Source organism: Pseudorca crassidens, chromosome 17, assembly GCF_039906515.1.
Source record: "Pseudorca crassidens isolate mPseCra1 chromosome 17, mPseCra1.hap1, whole genome shotgun sequence".
NCBI classification, from domain to species: Eukaryota; Metazoa; Chordata; class Mammalia; order Artiodactyla; family Delphinidae; genus Pseudorca; species Pseudorca crassidens.
In genome coordinates this window covers 2,465,187-2,480,379 of record NC_090312.1, presented here as the reverse complement: position 1 = coordinate 2,480,379, position 15,193 = coordinate 2,465,187, and the positions used below count along the sequence as shown (strand labels likewise).

The window sequence follows — 15,193 nt, the reverse complement described above, 5'->3', positions numbered from 1 at the left end:
GGAGGCCCCGCCCTAGGAGCTGTCCGCGGTGCTGAGAACAATGGGCCCAGACACAGCCGGCTGGCCGTCAATTAACGGCACTGAGTTTAACTTCTCTAGTCAAAGAAAAAAAGATTCTCAGATTGGATCACAAAGCAAATCCAACCTCATGCTTATGGAACAGACAGACACCCACGAAGGAACGCAAGAGGTGACGGGCAGAAGGATGGAGAAGGCGCGCCAGGCAAACCAAGAGGGAGGGCAGCGCACCATGATCCCGAAGTCAGGCCGCGTGGAGACGAAACAAAGGACGCAATTCCGAATAAAAACGATAGTTGTACCACAGCCGCCAGCAGTCACAGGAGACACAGGAGGAAGGGGCAGAAACAGACCTACGGCAGGACTGCAATTCCCTTCTCTCAGTCCACGACAGAGCAGGCAGACAAAAACTATTACCTATGTGACCCACGACACGATCAGGTGGTGAAACTGACTGACACACACGTCAACTGCTGTTCACCCAAAAGAGAGAACAGATCTCCTTTTCAAGTGCCTGTGGAACAATGGTGAAAACTGACTCCGTGTTAGAACCACAAGAAAAACCACATAAAACCCAAAAAGTTCGAAAGAGAATAGTCAACATTCTCTGATCAACATGCAATTAAGGGCTTCCCTGGTGGCGCAGTGGTTGAGAGTCTGCCTGCCGATGCAGGGGACGCGGGTTCGTGCCCCAGTCCGGGAGGATCCCACGTGCCGCGGAGCGGCTGGGCCCGTGAGCCATGGCCGCTGAGCCTGCGTGTCCGGAGCCTGTGCTCTGCAACGGGAGAGGCCACAACAGCGAGAGGCCCGCGTACCGCAAAAGAAAAAAAAAAATGCAATTAAAATCAGAATAACAACAAAACGAAGAAATCAAAAGATGCTTTTCAGACTTGCTCCTCAACAGCTCTTGGACCAAAAAAGAGACTACAAACCAAAATTATAGCATTTCCAGACAGCACTGATAAGGAAAACACATACTATCAGAACTGAAGGAACGGCCTTTAAACATTAAACACTTTTTTGAAAAGAACAGAAACAAGTTAATCAAGCATCTGAACATCTAGGGAAAAGGATGATAAGATAAACTGAGACAAAGCAAATGGAATTCTTAACTATAAGCAAAAAGGGATGCATTAAGAAGCAGGAAAAAAAAGGACAATGAATTTTTTAAAATACCCAAAAGGTGGCTCTTTGAAGAAAAAGAAAAACCATAAAACGGAAACAACTAGCCAATCCAACCAAGAAAAAACAGGAACAAATAAGATGGAAATAATCACAGAAACCAAGAAAATTAAGAGAAGAGTGAGAGATAATTACACTCAAGTCTGTGAATAAATCTGACAACCTGGGCGAAACTGACAATTTTCTAGGAAAATATAATTTCTAAAACTGACCCCCAAAAAAGAAAGAAAAAGTTTACAGGATTTCCTTGCTCAAAACAAAAACAAAACTAACAGAAGAGCACCGGGTCTCAGCAGTTTCCCAAAGTCTACCAACACTTTAAAGACCAGGTATTTCAACGCTATTAAACCACTCTAGAAATGCGTCAGAAAGAAAACGTTATTTTTATGAAGCAGATGCGACCCGATATCCAAACCTAGAAGAAAGTGCACACACGCCAAAAACGAAATGACAGACCAAGCCTACTTATGAAGAGCAATACAGATGCTAAATTAAACAGCACAAAGTATCCAGCAGCACCTTACAGGAATCCCACATCAGACCAAGTGAAGGGCATTCTAGGAACTCAAGAATGTCTCGCTGTTAGCAACTCCCATTAGTGTGATTCATCAGATTACTATACCTAAGGAGAAAAGTCACATGATCATCCCATAGATGATTTTTTTTTTTAAGAAACTGACAAAATTCGACAATAGTTCTTGATTTTTATAAATGAGACCCTCAGTAAAATGGGCAGGACAGGCTCTTCCTTGACACGTGGAAGGCATGTATCTCATTCCAAATCCACATCTGCCCCACGGGGAAACACCAGGGGCGCTCAAGAGAGGTGGCCTCCGCCAGCTCCTCGGAGACACTGAAGCATGAGTCCACGCAGTTACGTAACAGAAGGAACCTGGCATATAAAAACTGGAAAGGGGAAGGTTAAATATCACTATTTGCCGCTGCTACGATCGGATACCTGGAGAACTCAAGGTAATTAACTATTGGGTTGGCCAAAACGTTTGTTCGGGTTTTCGTAACATCTTACAGAAAATCCCGAATGAACATTTTGGCCAACCCAATTAAAAACACAGAATTCAGCAAGGTAGCATGGGGCAAACTCATATGAAGAAATCAAGAGTATTCATACATGTGTATACAAACACAGGATAACACAGAAGAAAAGACTCCTAACCATCACATTTAAAAGGATAAAATTCCTGCAAATAAACTTGAAAACATTACAGAAAAAGAGACCTAAGCAATTGGGAAAGTACAGCACATTCTTTTTTTTTTTTTTAATATTTTTTTTTACTTATTTATTTATTTATTTTTGGCTGCATTGGGTCTTCGTTGCTGTGAGCAGGCTTTCTCTAGTTGCGGTGAGCGGGGGCTACTCTTCACTGCGGTGTGCAGGCTTCTCACTGCAGTGGCTTCTCTTGTTGCAGAGCACGGGCTCTAGGCACATGGGCTTCAGTAGTTGTGGCACGTGGGCTCAGCAGTTGTGGCTCACGGGCTCTAGAGTGCAGGCTCAGTAATTGTGGCACACGGGCTTAGTTGCTCCACAGCATGTGGGATCTTCCCCGACCAGGGCTCGAACCCGTGTCCCCTTCATTGGCAGGCAGATTCTTAACCACTGAGCCACCAGGGAAGCCCTACAGCACATTCTTAAGAAGGAAGATTCAATGTCATAAAGATGTCGCTCTCCCTAAGTTAGTTTGTACATGTAACATAATTCCAACCCAAAACCAACCAGGTTTTAGGGATGCGAGTGTGTGTATGTATGTGTTTGGTGGTGGGGACTGAGTAAAGAATAGACAAGCTAATTCAAAGTTCATATGTAAAGATAATCTAGAATAGGCAAAAAAATCATGACCAAAGAGCAATGAGTTCTTTGATATACCGAAACACAGTATAAGGCCTTAAAAATTAAAATAGATGGGCTTCCCTGGTGGCACAGTGGTTGAGAGTCCGCCTGCCGATGCAGGGGACACAGGTTCGTGCCCCGGTCCGGGAAGATCCCACATGCCACGGAGCTGCTGGGCCCGTGAGCCATGGCCGCTGAGCCTGCGCGTCCGGAGCCTGTGCTCCGCAACGGGAGAGGCCACAACAGTGAGAGGCCCGCGTACGGCAAAAAAAAAAAAAAAATTAAAATAGAGGTTACAACTGTACACATGGACAGTGGAACAGCTTAAGGCAAACAAACGTAATCAATCTTGAGAAAGAACAATAAAGTTGGACGCATCACCCATCGTGATTTCAACATATACTACAAAGTGACAGTCACTGAAACAGTATGCTACTGGCATAAGACGAGCACACAGACCAATGGCACAGAATAGGGAGCCCAGAAGGAAATCGACACACAGTCACTGGATCTGCCAAGGGTGCCAAGAACACAGAGCGGGGAGAGGACAGTCTCCGTGACAAATGATGCCAGGAAACTGAAGCTGAACCTGCAAGAGAATGAACTTGGACCCTATATTACACCACGCACACAAGTCAACTCAAAATCAATTAAGGACTTAAAACACGAGACCCAAACTGTAAAACTCCTAGAGGAAAGCACAGGGGAGAGGCTCACAGCACTGGGCTTGGCAGTGACTCCATGGGTATGATGCCAAAAGCACAAAGTAACAGAAACAAGAAACAGCTAAGTGGGACTACATCAAACTACAAAGCTGCCGCAAAGCAAAGGAAGTAGTCATCGAGCGAAAAGGCACCTACGGAGCGGGAGACCTTCCTCGCCTCACAATGGGGCTGCACCCTGATAAGCCCACGGTAAACTGAAGGTAAGTCGAAAATGCATTTAAAACACTGAACCTACCGAAGGTCACAGCTTAGCCTGGCCTTCCTGAAACGTGCTCAGAACACGCACATTAGCCTACAAGTGGGCAAAACCATCTAGCACAAAGCCTATTTTACACTAAAGTGTGGACTATCTCATGTGACTGATTGAACACTGTACTGAAATTGAATACAGAATAGCTGTCTGGGCACCGGCTGGTCACCCTCGTGACCTCGGGGCTGATGGGGAGCTGCGGCTGCCACTGCCCAGCATCACAAGAGTATCCACCCCACATCGCTGGTCCAGGAAAAGACCAAAATTCAAAATTCGAAGCATGGTTTCTACTGAATGTGTGTCACTTTCGCAGCATGAAACGTCAAAAAAACTGTAAAATCGCTAAGAGGAGCCATGCTAAGTATACGACTGTGTGCATCGCATAAGGGGTTAATCTCCAAATCATATAAGGAACTCCGACAATTCAATAGCTTAAGAAAACTAATAAATTACCCAATTATAAAACGGGCTAAGGACCTGAATAGACATGTTTCCAAGAAAGACATACCAATGGCCAAGAGGCACATGAAAAGATGTTCAACGTAAGTAATCATCAGAGAGATGCAAATCGAAACCACAATGAGATGTCACCTCACACCTGTCAGAATGGCTATTATCAAAAAAAGAAGAAAAGAGAGAGAGAGAATAAGTGCTGGCAAGGATGTGGAGAAACTGGAACCCTGTACACTGACCGTGGGAACACGAAACGGCACAGTCGCTATGGAAAACAGTATGAAGCTTCCTCAAAAATTAAAAATAGAACTACCACGTGATCCAGCAGTACCGCTTCTGAGCATTTATTCTAAAGAATTAAAATCAGGATCTCCAAGGTACTCTGTGCCCCATGTTCACTGCAGTGTTATTCACAACAGCCAAGATATGGAAACAACCGAAGCATCTGTCTGCAGATGCATGGGTAAAGGAGACGCAGCATATCCATATGATGGATATCATTCAGCCTTTAAAAAGGAAATTCTGCAGTGCGTGACAACACAGATGGACCTTGAGGACATTATGCAAAGTGAAATAAGCCAGTCACAGAAGTACAGACACTGCATGACTCCGCCTATACGAGGGATCTATAACATAGTCCAGTTCAAAGAACTACCGAGTGGAACGGTGGCTGCCCGGTGCTGGGGCAGGGGACATGCAGAGCTGCTAATCAGCACGCAGAAGCAACATGATGTGGCTCCAGAGCGCGTGTGGGCAACGCCGCACCTGGTCGACAGCATGCGGTACTTGCACTGTGCACGCAGTCCTGTACTGTGCACTTCAATCTGCGAAGGGGGAAGGTCTCACGTGAAGGGCTGTTACCAGGATAAATACATTATTTTAAAATTTAAATACAGATGGCCGTTTAGGGCATGACTAAGCTAGAACCTAAAGCCGGTGGGGGAAGAAACGGATTCTTTAATAACTCGGACAGGACTACTAGTAGACCATCTGGGAGAAAATTAAGGTCAGACTCGTACCTCACACCACACACCAGGATAAAAGACAAATGAATAAAAACTTTAAAAGGAAATCAACGAAAATGAGAAGAAAGCACAGGACTTCTTTTTAAACTTGAAGAAAAGAAGCACTCGTTAACTATGACTCAAAATCCAAACACCACAAGTGAAAGTTGACGGATCTGACTACGCGAAAGGACAACAAAAGGCAGCAGCAAATGCCCTGCACTCATCTGACGTTCAAAGAACTCATCTCCATAATCTACAGGGAAAAATCAACAACGCAGTTTTTAAAACATGGACCATGTCAAGGGACAGAAAGCTCACAACTAAAACACAAACGGCTCTTTGATACATAAAAAGATACCATCATCCATCAGAAAGGAAATGCAGATGTGTCCCCGCTCTGAAGCCTGACCATACCCAGCATGCGAGCAGCTGGGGGACGGGCGCCGACGGCTTTCCATGGGTATGTGGACCAGTGCCTCCCCTTTGGAGGGGGGCTGGCAGGGTGTGTCCTCATGAGGAAAGTCTGGGTCTTCTGACCCAGCACCTGCACTCAGAGCATACATCCTACATACATGCATCAAATGACATACGAAGAGGTCATTCATTCTGTAATAGGCAAAGACTGAAAATAACCTAAATTTCTATCAACAAAAGACTACATTAAATCGATTCTGACATACCCATACTCGAAATATTCTGCAGTTGTCAACGAGAAAAGGAGAAGCTCTCTGTACTAATATAGGAAGACCTCCAGGACGTTTTGGTTAGTGGGGGAAAAAATTAAAACCAAGGTGGAGAAGAAATTTATAACATGACTTGTGACAGAAAAAGGAAAAATATCAAAGTGTAGATTTGTATGTGGTAGATAATCGCATTCTTACGTATCTGGAAGGATAGATAAGAGACCAAGAGCAGGGTCACATGTGGAGACAAGGACCGGGCCGGCTGGGATGGGGAGACTTTCAACTTTCTACTGGATGCTTCCTCATGTGTTTCTGCTTTTGAACCATACACACTATTCAAAAAGTGCAAGAGCACTGGAACAGTTAAACCGTGCTCCGTTCACACCATGGAGCAGGACTTAGTGATCAACACAAACAAACTACAGGTACATGTGCCAACCCTGAGAAACCTCCGGGGAATCACACCAGATGAAAAGAGCCAGTCCCCAAGGGCTACACACTGTATGATTCTATTTGTAGAACATTCTTGAAATGACATAAGAAAAAAGGAGGACAGACTGGGGCTTCCCAGGAGTTCAGGAGGGTGAAGGTAGCAGGGAGGGGGTGTGGCTACAAAAGGGCAACCAGGTGACAGCGACAGCCTGCATTCTGACTGCACCCATTGCTGGCATCCTGGCTGTGACACGGTGCTACAGCTCTGTGAGACGCTGCCTTTAGGGAAACTGGGTAAAGGTGCACAGGAAGGCTCAGAATCAGCTCTTACCGTTGTACATGTGAGCACACAATGTCTCCAAATATAAAGTTTAATAATTAAAAAACAAAAACCAAAGACACTGGGCTGTCCATCTCCATGCCCGAGGTCACCAAGTGGCCGGAGCAGAGAACATATCCAGCCTGATCTGCTTCCCAAGTGCCTGCCTCCTGGGACATGGGGGCCACAAGGGAGGTGACCCCACAGGGCTCAACCTCTGTCTGAGCACAGGGCAATCCTTCAAGGAAAAGGGGAAGCCCGGCGAGGAAGGGTGTCCTTCCCAATGCACAAAGCTGACTCTGTGGTTTTCAGCTGCTGGCACCTGGGGGATACTTGTTACCGCAGCAAGACCTACCCTACACCATTAAGACTTCTGTCCATCCAATCACATCCGTGCCTGCACCTGCTGCCTGACTTCACCCCTGCCCACCTGGCCCTCCTGGCCCATAAGACAGAACCCCGCCTGCTGCCTGTGGGGCCCCCCTCCACGGGCCTCCAGCCCCTCCTGCAGGTGGGCAGCGGCACACGCTGCCAGACGGAAGAGGCAGGGCAAGGCTGCACCCCACAGCAGCAGGCGGCTCTGGCCCCTGCCTCCCCAGGTGTAGAATGAGGGCTGAACCAGCTTTAGAGCTTTTCCCAGCTACAGAATCCTTCCTTCAAACACAATCATCCTCAGAAGGTCCAGGTGAAATGGATGAGATCAGAGCTGCTCTGGCTAAAGGAAGAGGATGCTGCCAGCTGGGGTGACTAGAGCCCCTCCAGTTCCGGGGACCCCCTCAAGCCACTGGTCCAGCAGCTCTCCACAACCCTGGGTCGGTAACGCTGTGGGGCAGAGTGGGAAAGCCCAGGTTCTAGGGCTGGACACGCCAGGTCCTACGCCCAGCCCGCTCTGCACTTCGTGGCCTTGGGAAAACAGGCATCACCTCGTGAGGTCTAAGAGGAAATGACTGCCCCGCTTCCCTGCTCTGACCAGTGGCACCAAAACCACCACATCCTCCACTCGGAGCTGCAGCCCCGCTCCTCAGGGTCCCTACAGCATGTTCCACGTGCCACCCACCTGCAGGGCCCTGGAAGACTCATCCCCACACAGCTCCGCCCCCTGCAAGCTACAACCCACCCTCTGCAAGCTGCCACCTCCCTTCTGCTCCGAGGAGCCAGGACACACATGTGAAGCACCTGCTCACGGCTGGCCCACCTTAGATGCAGGTGGCCCCTGGCACGGCAGATGCCCAGAAACCAGCTGAAAGAGCTGAGAAATACCCCTTTCCAATAGCTAGCTTGTGCTTACATGAGCATTTATCGAGCACCTACTGTGCGCTCTTCCTGTGCTGGGCCACAGAGACAGACAGGGTCCTGGCCCTGGAGAGTACACGGGGAGCCCGACACCAAATGACCACAAGGAAACGAGGAAGCAGCCACGCAAGGCTTTCCATCAGTCTGTAGCCCCTCCCCTGCCCTGGGCCAGGCCCCCGAGGACGGGCCAGGCTTCCACACGGCAGCACAGACCTGAGCCTTGACCAGTCGGAGGACGTCCCCTGGGGCGCTGGCGCCCGGCCATTCCAGCCAGAGGGGCAGCCAAGCTGATCCCAGAGGGCAGCCTTGGGCAGCCGAGAAATCGGCCCAGCAGGTTGACCAGACGCTGGGGAGACATTCAGGTCACACCGTGAGAGCTGCAAAGGCCGAGGGCGGAGGCGGCCTGATGCTGCAGATGGGCGCCCTAAGACATGTCAGCCGGGGAAACACGCCAGAGCGGCCCCCGGGCCAGAAGAGCCAGGACACTGAGAGGGGATTATGGGGTCCAGGCTGGAGGCTGCGGACCAGCCAGACGTCCGCCCTGCGACTGAAGGCTTTCCGGACCCTGGACCCGGAAGACACAGAACCGACTCACCTCCCAAGCCCAGGCCCATCTCCCACCTGCCCAGGCTCATTAGCACCCTGGCTGTGGGCGAGGCCGTAGCGGGGAAGGAGGGCAGACCCGAGGCGGGGATCCAGCTCCTCGGTGGTACCGCCACCGAAAGCCTGTGCTGAGAGGGCAGCCAGGCCCAGGAAGGGGGCTGCTGTGCCGAGTTCACGTGGGAGAGGTTGATTCCGGGCTGCCGGTGTAAAACTGTGTCCCTTTCCGAATACTTGGCAGGAACAGATCATGGCTCCCGGTGGAGGGCAGCCAGCCAGCGGTGTCTGGGGCGGAAGGCGGGGGGGCTGCCCCTGGCCGGCTCTGTCTGGCGCCGACTCCCTGAACAGAGCTCTGATGCCCCTGCCATCCCCCGGGGTGCCTGCCCCCTGTCTTCCCCAGAAAACATCCCACCGCCCTCCTTCCCCACCACCCCGCACCCCTAACATCCAGCTTCCTAGTTGGTGCAGGCGCAGCCTGTGACCCCGCGACCACATCCAGGGTCTGGCTCGGGCAACAGTAGGACAGACGTGGACAGACAGGTGCCCGAGCATGGCACCTGGTCCCAAAGCCCTAAGGACCTGACTCCTTTCCACAGGTCCCAGAGAGGAGCCATGGCCAATGGTGGGCTCACTGTAACCCCCTTTCATCCGGCCACACTGGGAACAAGAATTCCAAGTTCCAGCCCAGCCGCGACCCCCCGCCCCCGACGAGAGATACCACACTTCCAGAGCTGGACTCCCTGACGCCCTCGACCCGTGCCAGGCACTCCTTTAGAACATCAGTTCAATACGGAGGGAAAGTCAGGATAAAGTCTTTATTAGTATAATCATCACCACTACCAAAGTCGTTCTCCAACTCAAAAGGCATCCTCTGGGGCGGTGGCATCTTCCAATCTGGTCCTCGCAGGAAGCAGCAGAGCAGGAAGGCTGGGCGGGCGGGGCAGCAGAGCTGGGCGGGCTCTGGAGCCAGAGTGCTGGAGGCAAATCCTGGCCGCTCACTTACGCGCCTGTGACTCCGTGTAAGTTACTCAGCCCGGAAAGTGTGCTGATCTTAGGAATATGAGGAACCTAGCAGGTGCTAGGTCCATAAACGGTGCTGACTATCACGATGATGATACAAAAGGCTGACGATGGCCAGTTCTCCTGGGTTCCCGCTAACCCACCTCAAACGCAGGCCAGAGAGCAGTCTCTGGAGCCGGAGGGCTGCTCAGAAGAGGAGCAGCTGCACCAGCCTCCCGGGCACCCCCTGACTCCACAGCCCCTCCCAGAGCTTCAGCGCCTGTGTCTCTGCGATGGCGCGGATGCCACCACCTCCCGGTGGCTGCGGGATCAGAAAGGACAGAGGGCGGGGACGTGCTAATGAGGAACGTGACTCAGGACCCCACAGCTGAGACTCAGCCACGCTGTGTCCGCAGGATTTCACTGTTCGTACCAGGATGCTGACGCAGTCAGGGCTGGGTCCCCATCCTTCCCATGGGGGACATCAAGAGGCAGAAAATGAGACAGTCTTCCATCAACCCACGTAAAGAAAACAATAAAACTTTATCGACTGGGAGCTCCGAGATGGGGGCTCACAGGGTCAGCACGACTGCCTGGTCTGCTCTCCTGCGTCCACCTCGGGGCGGGCTGCCCTCTCCTGGAGGCGGGAGCGCAGGGCTGCTGGGACTGTGTGCAGCCTGCCGCGCCGGTTCCCAGGAAGACCCCGCTCTCCCCAGCCAGCAATCACGCCAGGGAAAGGTCCACGGCGCTGCTACCACCATCGTGGACCCAGCCACACGATACGGAGCCCAGGGGCCGACAGCCTGGACTCTGCGGGCTGGGAGGGGGCGCACACCTCTAGCCACAGACCCCTCGTGTGGTCCGGCCCAGACCCCAGACGTCAGACCCCTGGTCCCTGCTCCCCACAGCCCTGTCTCGGCTGCTCTTCAAGTGACTCTCAGCGCGGCACAGGCTGGCCCTCCTGGGACCAGCACCAAATCCATACCTCACCTGCCTCCCTCGGGTCTGCCGCTGTTCATTCCCGCTTCACTTAGTCTCATGTCACCCACTCCTCCATTCAGGGGTCCAGCAAACACTTAGCAGCCAGGCGGTGCTGAACGTTCTGGCAGAAAACAGAGGAATCCGAGAGGCGGCCTACCTTCACAGCCCAGCAAGTCCGTCATTACAGACATGGCACAGATCACAATTCAAAGAACAGAAAGAATGACGGCTGGACTGAGCCACCCAGGTTAAATTCCATTTGTAGCAAATAACACAATCAAAACAAACCCAACAGCCACAGATATGCCTGTGCGCATTAAAAAAATCTAAGCCTTGGCCAACAGTTTGCTTCTCCCAAACACTAGTCCAAACACTAGTCAGAGCAACGAAACTCTCAGTAACACAGAAAGGTGCTGTGTGCTGTGAGCCGTGGTCATAAACGTGGGTGAACCGACCCAGGAGAGGAAGGGGACAGGAAAGCGTCCAAAGAGAACCGGAGTACAAGGCATTCCAAGTGGAAGGCACAGACATGAGAAAAGACATGGGCTGTGCAGGAAACAAGGGCTTGTGCACTGGCAGGGCACACGAAGCAAGTGGGTGGAAGGTGTGGCTGGAGCAGTAGGCAGGAACAGGGTCCCGAACAGGGTCCCGACCTTCACCTTGCAGGAGGGGACTTAAGGACTCCTATCTGCCCATGAGCCCCCAAACCCCTAGATGGCAGTGCCCGTGTATAGGTGCCCACCTCAGGGCCCTGCAGAGGAGCGCCCGGAGAAGGTAGCCTGGATACAGTCAGAGCAATCAAAGGAGGAGAGAAATGTGCAGGTGGCCCAGGAAGCTCCGCCTCCTCCAGGAAGCCTTCTCGGACTGCCACTCTCCCACAGCTACTGCAGTCACAACTGGGCTCCTGCACTGTCCTGGGCAGGCTGCGCCGGTTTCTACCGAGGACCTACAACATATGAGGCTGACCACTCAGAAGTACCATTTTAATAGGCTGAAGCCCTCCAATACTGACATACTTCACCTGGACCTCACCCTGACACTGTCCACCCTGGGGCTATAGTGAGGAACAGTCCCAATCCCTGCCTCCTGGGGACCCAAGATAAAGCGGAAAACAAGCAAACAAGCGACAGTGACAAAACATGAAGTGCTGAGAAGGAAAAGAGAAAGGACCTGAACCAGGGTACTGGTAGGAGAGGGCGGTCAGCAAAGTGGGCTGTGACCTGCCGTAAAGATGGTGAGCTGCCATCCCACCAGGAACTAAGACAAGGGCAGGAAGAGGGTGGGTGAGGAAGAGGCCAGGTGTGGCTGCAATGGCAGCAGGCCCATCTAGTCCAGCAGCTCGACCCAAAGAATTTTCTGCCATGACCGGAGTGTTCCATGCCTGCGCCGCGCTGGCTAGTGGCCGCCACACTGGACGGCGCACAAAGAGCCCAGAGGGCAAAGGAGGAGTGAAACGTGAGTCTCCCAACAGGAAGCCCCTGGAGGGCTTCCGTGGGGGCAGCACAGATCAGAGGCACCTGGAAGCTGGACGGGAGGGAGGGCCCCTACCCTCCGTGCCCCAGAGGCACGTTTTAAGCCAAACGTAGAGAAAAGGCACAAAGGAGCGGAGAGGAGGCACATCGTGTCCGGCTCTCCCTCAAGGGCTGCCTCCCGCTCGCTGGTGATGAGCAGCGTCCCTGGCGCCCAACAGGTGTGCACCCGGGCCTCGGTGCGAGCGCTCCGCCCCCGAGACCCTGCCCCTCCCACGACCCTGCCCCTCGGCCCCGCCCCTCCCATGGCGGTCCCGCCCCTCCCGGAGGCCCTCCCGCCGCGCGGGCCCCGCCCCACCCCGCCCCCGACCACCCCGGGCCCCGCGCGCCCCTCCCGGCCCCGGCCTCCGCCGCCCCCGCCTCCGGCCTCGCCCCCTCCCAGCCAAGCCAGCCTCCCCCCGCCAGCCCGCCCCCGCCGGCCCGGCACCACCGCACGCCGCTGTCTCACCTGGGCTTCGGTGGCTCCCGGGCGCGTTCCGTGCTTTCTCGGAGGGAGGGGCGGTACGGGGGGGCGGAGCCGGCACCCAAACATCACGTGACGGCCTCTCTCGCGCCGGCGAGGGCCTCGAGGCCGCCCCCCTTCCGCCCCGTCGGCCCCGACGCCTCGCGCCAGCCAATGGCCGCCGAGCCGCGGACGAGCTGAGGACGGCGTGAGCCCTGGGACTACAAGTCCCAGAGTGCCCCGCGCGGGCGGCGGAAACGGCCTGGGACGGCGGCCGGAGGGGGCCAGAAAGCCTGCGCCCGGCGGGAGCCCCCCGCGGCTACCCAGGGCCGCGGCCCTCGAGGGCCACCGAGGGCGCGCCGTCCCGGCCTGCCGGGCTGGGCCGAGCCGTTCCCGCCGCCTTACCGGGCCTGTAGGTGGCCGGCTTACTCGCACCCCCGATCCTCAGTACCCCCATCTGTGGAACGGGGGTGACAGACGCGGAGTGCGCGATCCCCGCCTCAGAGGCCCGACCGGATCTCAGGGGTCTGAGAGGCCGAGCCGCGGCGGCGCAGTGGCCTTGCGGGCCCCGGACTCGGGTCCGGAGGGCACAAGGGCCAGCGCCCGGGTCTAGGGCGGCCGCTGAGCACTGCCGGGAGGGGCCGTGCCCTGCGGACCCCACGCCTTGGTCCGTGCCAGCGGGGGAGTAGACGGGATCGTCACCACACCCCAAAGCCTTTCCGCGGAGGGCCCTCAGGGGACGGGTCTGCAGAGAGCGGGGTCTGAGGGTGCTCCGGCCACGCCCCACCCTCAGCGGGCGCGGGTGTGGCGGAAAGGAGGGGAAAGCGAAGTACACCTCCTCCCCGACGACCACCTGCAGAGTGTGCTTCCCGGCTACCCAGCGGGCCGAGCGGGTGCCCCGGGGCTGCGGACCGGGTGGTCTAGCGCAAGCAGGGCCGCCCGGGGCGGGTGCTCAGTACCTGCTGCCTCCTCCCTAGTCTGGGGCGAGGGCCCCTACCGCCCCTCGGAGAAGCAGGAGAGACGGCCCCCCTCCATCAGGACCCGGACGGGTGAGGGTCAAGGGGATGGCCAAGAGACCCCCAGAGGAAGAGCGGAGGGAAGAAGCTGCCGCAGCCCCCACGGGGCATCTGCCCGCTGCACTGCATCCTCGCTGTGCCCGCGGGGTCTTCAGAAGAAGCCTCCATGTAGCGCCCACCAAAGCCGACCCCAGAAACGCTCGCTGTAACAGGGGTAGCCACCTGGGCTTCTGCGTGGTGGTACCAGATCCCTGGGTCAAACACTGTGAACCTGGGGTCTGCAGCGAGTTCCCCTCCCCCACCCTTCCTGTCTATCCCCTGAAGACCGGCTCCCAGGTCAGCTTCTCTGGGAAATCAGCCCACCCAGCACCGTCCGGAGGAAGAAGGTGTTTACACTTCCACTCTGCCCCGCCACACCCCGACCCAGCACGTGGCAGCCCTCACTCACTCACCACAGACCCTCCTCCATCAAATCCCGTGAGCAGGTCATCCCTGCGGCCCAGTCCCCCTTTGTCCCTTCCCAACAGAACCCATTTTGTTCAAGGCAGCAAGGTAGTGCTGGCCCGGAGGAAGACGGCAGAGGACTCAGTGAGTCTTCAGACCCAGAAGGGACCGAAGTAGCCAGCTAGCCCTCTGCCTTCTCTTGTTCCAGCCTGGAATGCGGGCACGGTCTCCCAAGGAGAGCAGCCATTTGGGGAGCAAAGGGGTGGGTCCCAAGCTGCGGACAGGGAGCAGCTGCATGGTGGAGCCTCCGCCCCAGCTGTACCCGCTCATCAGAGAGGAAACAAGCCCCTGCTTCCTCCACACTGCTGCTGGCACCCCTCCTAGCCCGTACAACCGCATCCAGGCGTGACGACCACCCTTTTAGGCTTGTGACCTGCCCACCGTGCAACAGGCCTCTTGAGGGCAGGCCCATGTGGTTGAATTTGCATCTCGGCGCTCAGCAGGGCACCCTGCATGTGGTGTGGCCTCGGGGAGTGATGACAAGTCAGCGAGCACACCAGCTGCACTCACGGGGGCCTAGTGTTCACTCTGTGTCCCCACAGAGCCTACTCTCTTTTAACACCAAACCTATCCCTGTGTTGCTGTGTGATGTTGAGCAGTGACACCTTCTCCGGGCGTGTTCAAAGCGGTGATGTGGGAGCCGGCTGGAGAGCAGGCATGGGAGGGGCAGGGTGGCGCACCGCTACCCTGTCACCTGTCACCTGTACGGGGCAGTGTCACTGGGGGACATGTGCTGGGAAAGGGCTGGCACAGGCCCAGCACCTAGCGGGGGCTTGACCAACACAAGCACCTCACCCCCAAGTGTTCGAGACCAGTCTCAGGCGCTTAGAAAACTGACTCCACATGAGACTCCTAGCAGCCTCCCAAGGTATTTATCACCAAGCAGGAGTGGCAAAAAAAAAAAAAAAGAAAAG

General features: G+C 54.8%; 1 protein-coding gene across 10 annotated transcripts in view; it reads right to left on the bottom strand.

Annotated features, from left to right (window-relative positions):
- The window catches only part of TSNARE1 (t-SNARE domain containing 1), a 117,139-nt gene extending 104,206 nt beyond the window's left edge, over positions 1 to 12,933 (bottom strand). For 5 of the 10 annotated variants that reach the window (XM_067712748.1, XM_067712744.1, XM_067712745.1 and 2 more), the window contains exon 1: positions 12,766 to 12,933. In XM_067712748.1, coding sequence (XP_067568849.1) covers positions 12,766 to 12,849 — 84 coding nt within the window. In that variant the 5' untranslated portion in view covers positions 12,850 to 12,933. The remainder of the gene's footprint in view (positions 1 to 12,765) is intronic. The other 5 variants (XM_067712754.1, XM_067712751.1, XM_067712752.1 and 2 more) reach the window with 5 other exon arrangements.
- Positions 12,934 to 15,193: the final 2,260 nt, after the last annotated feature.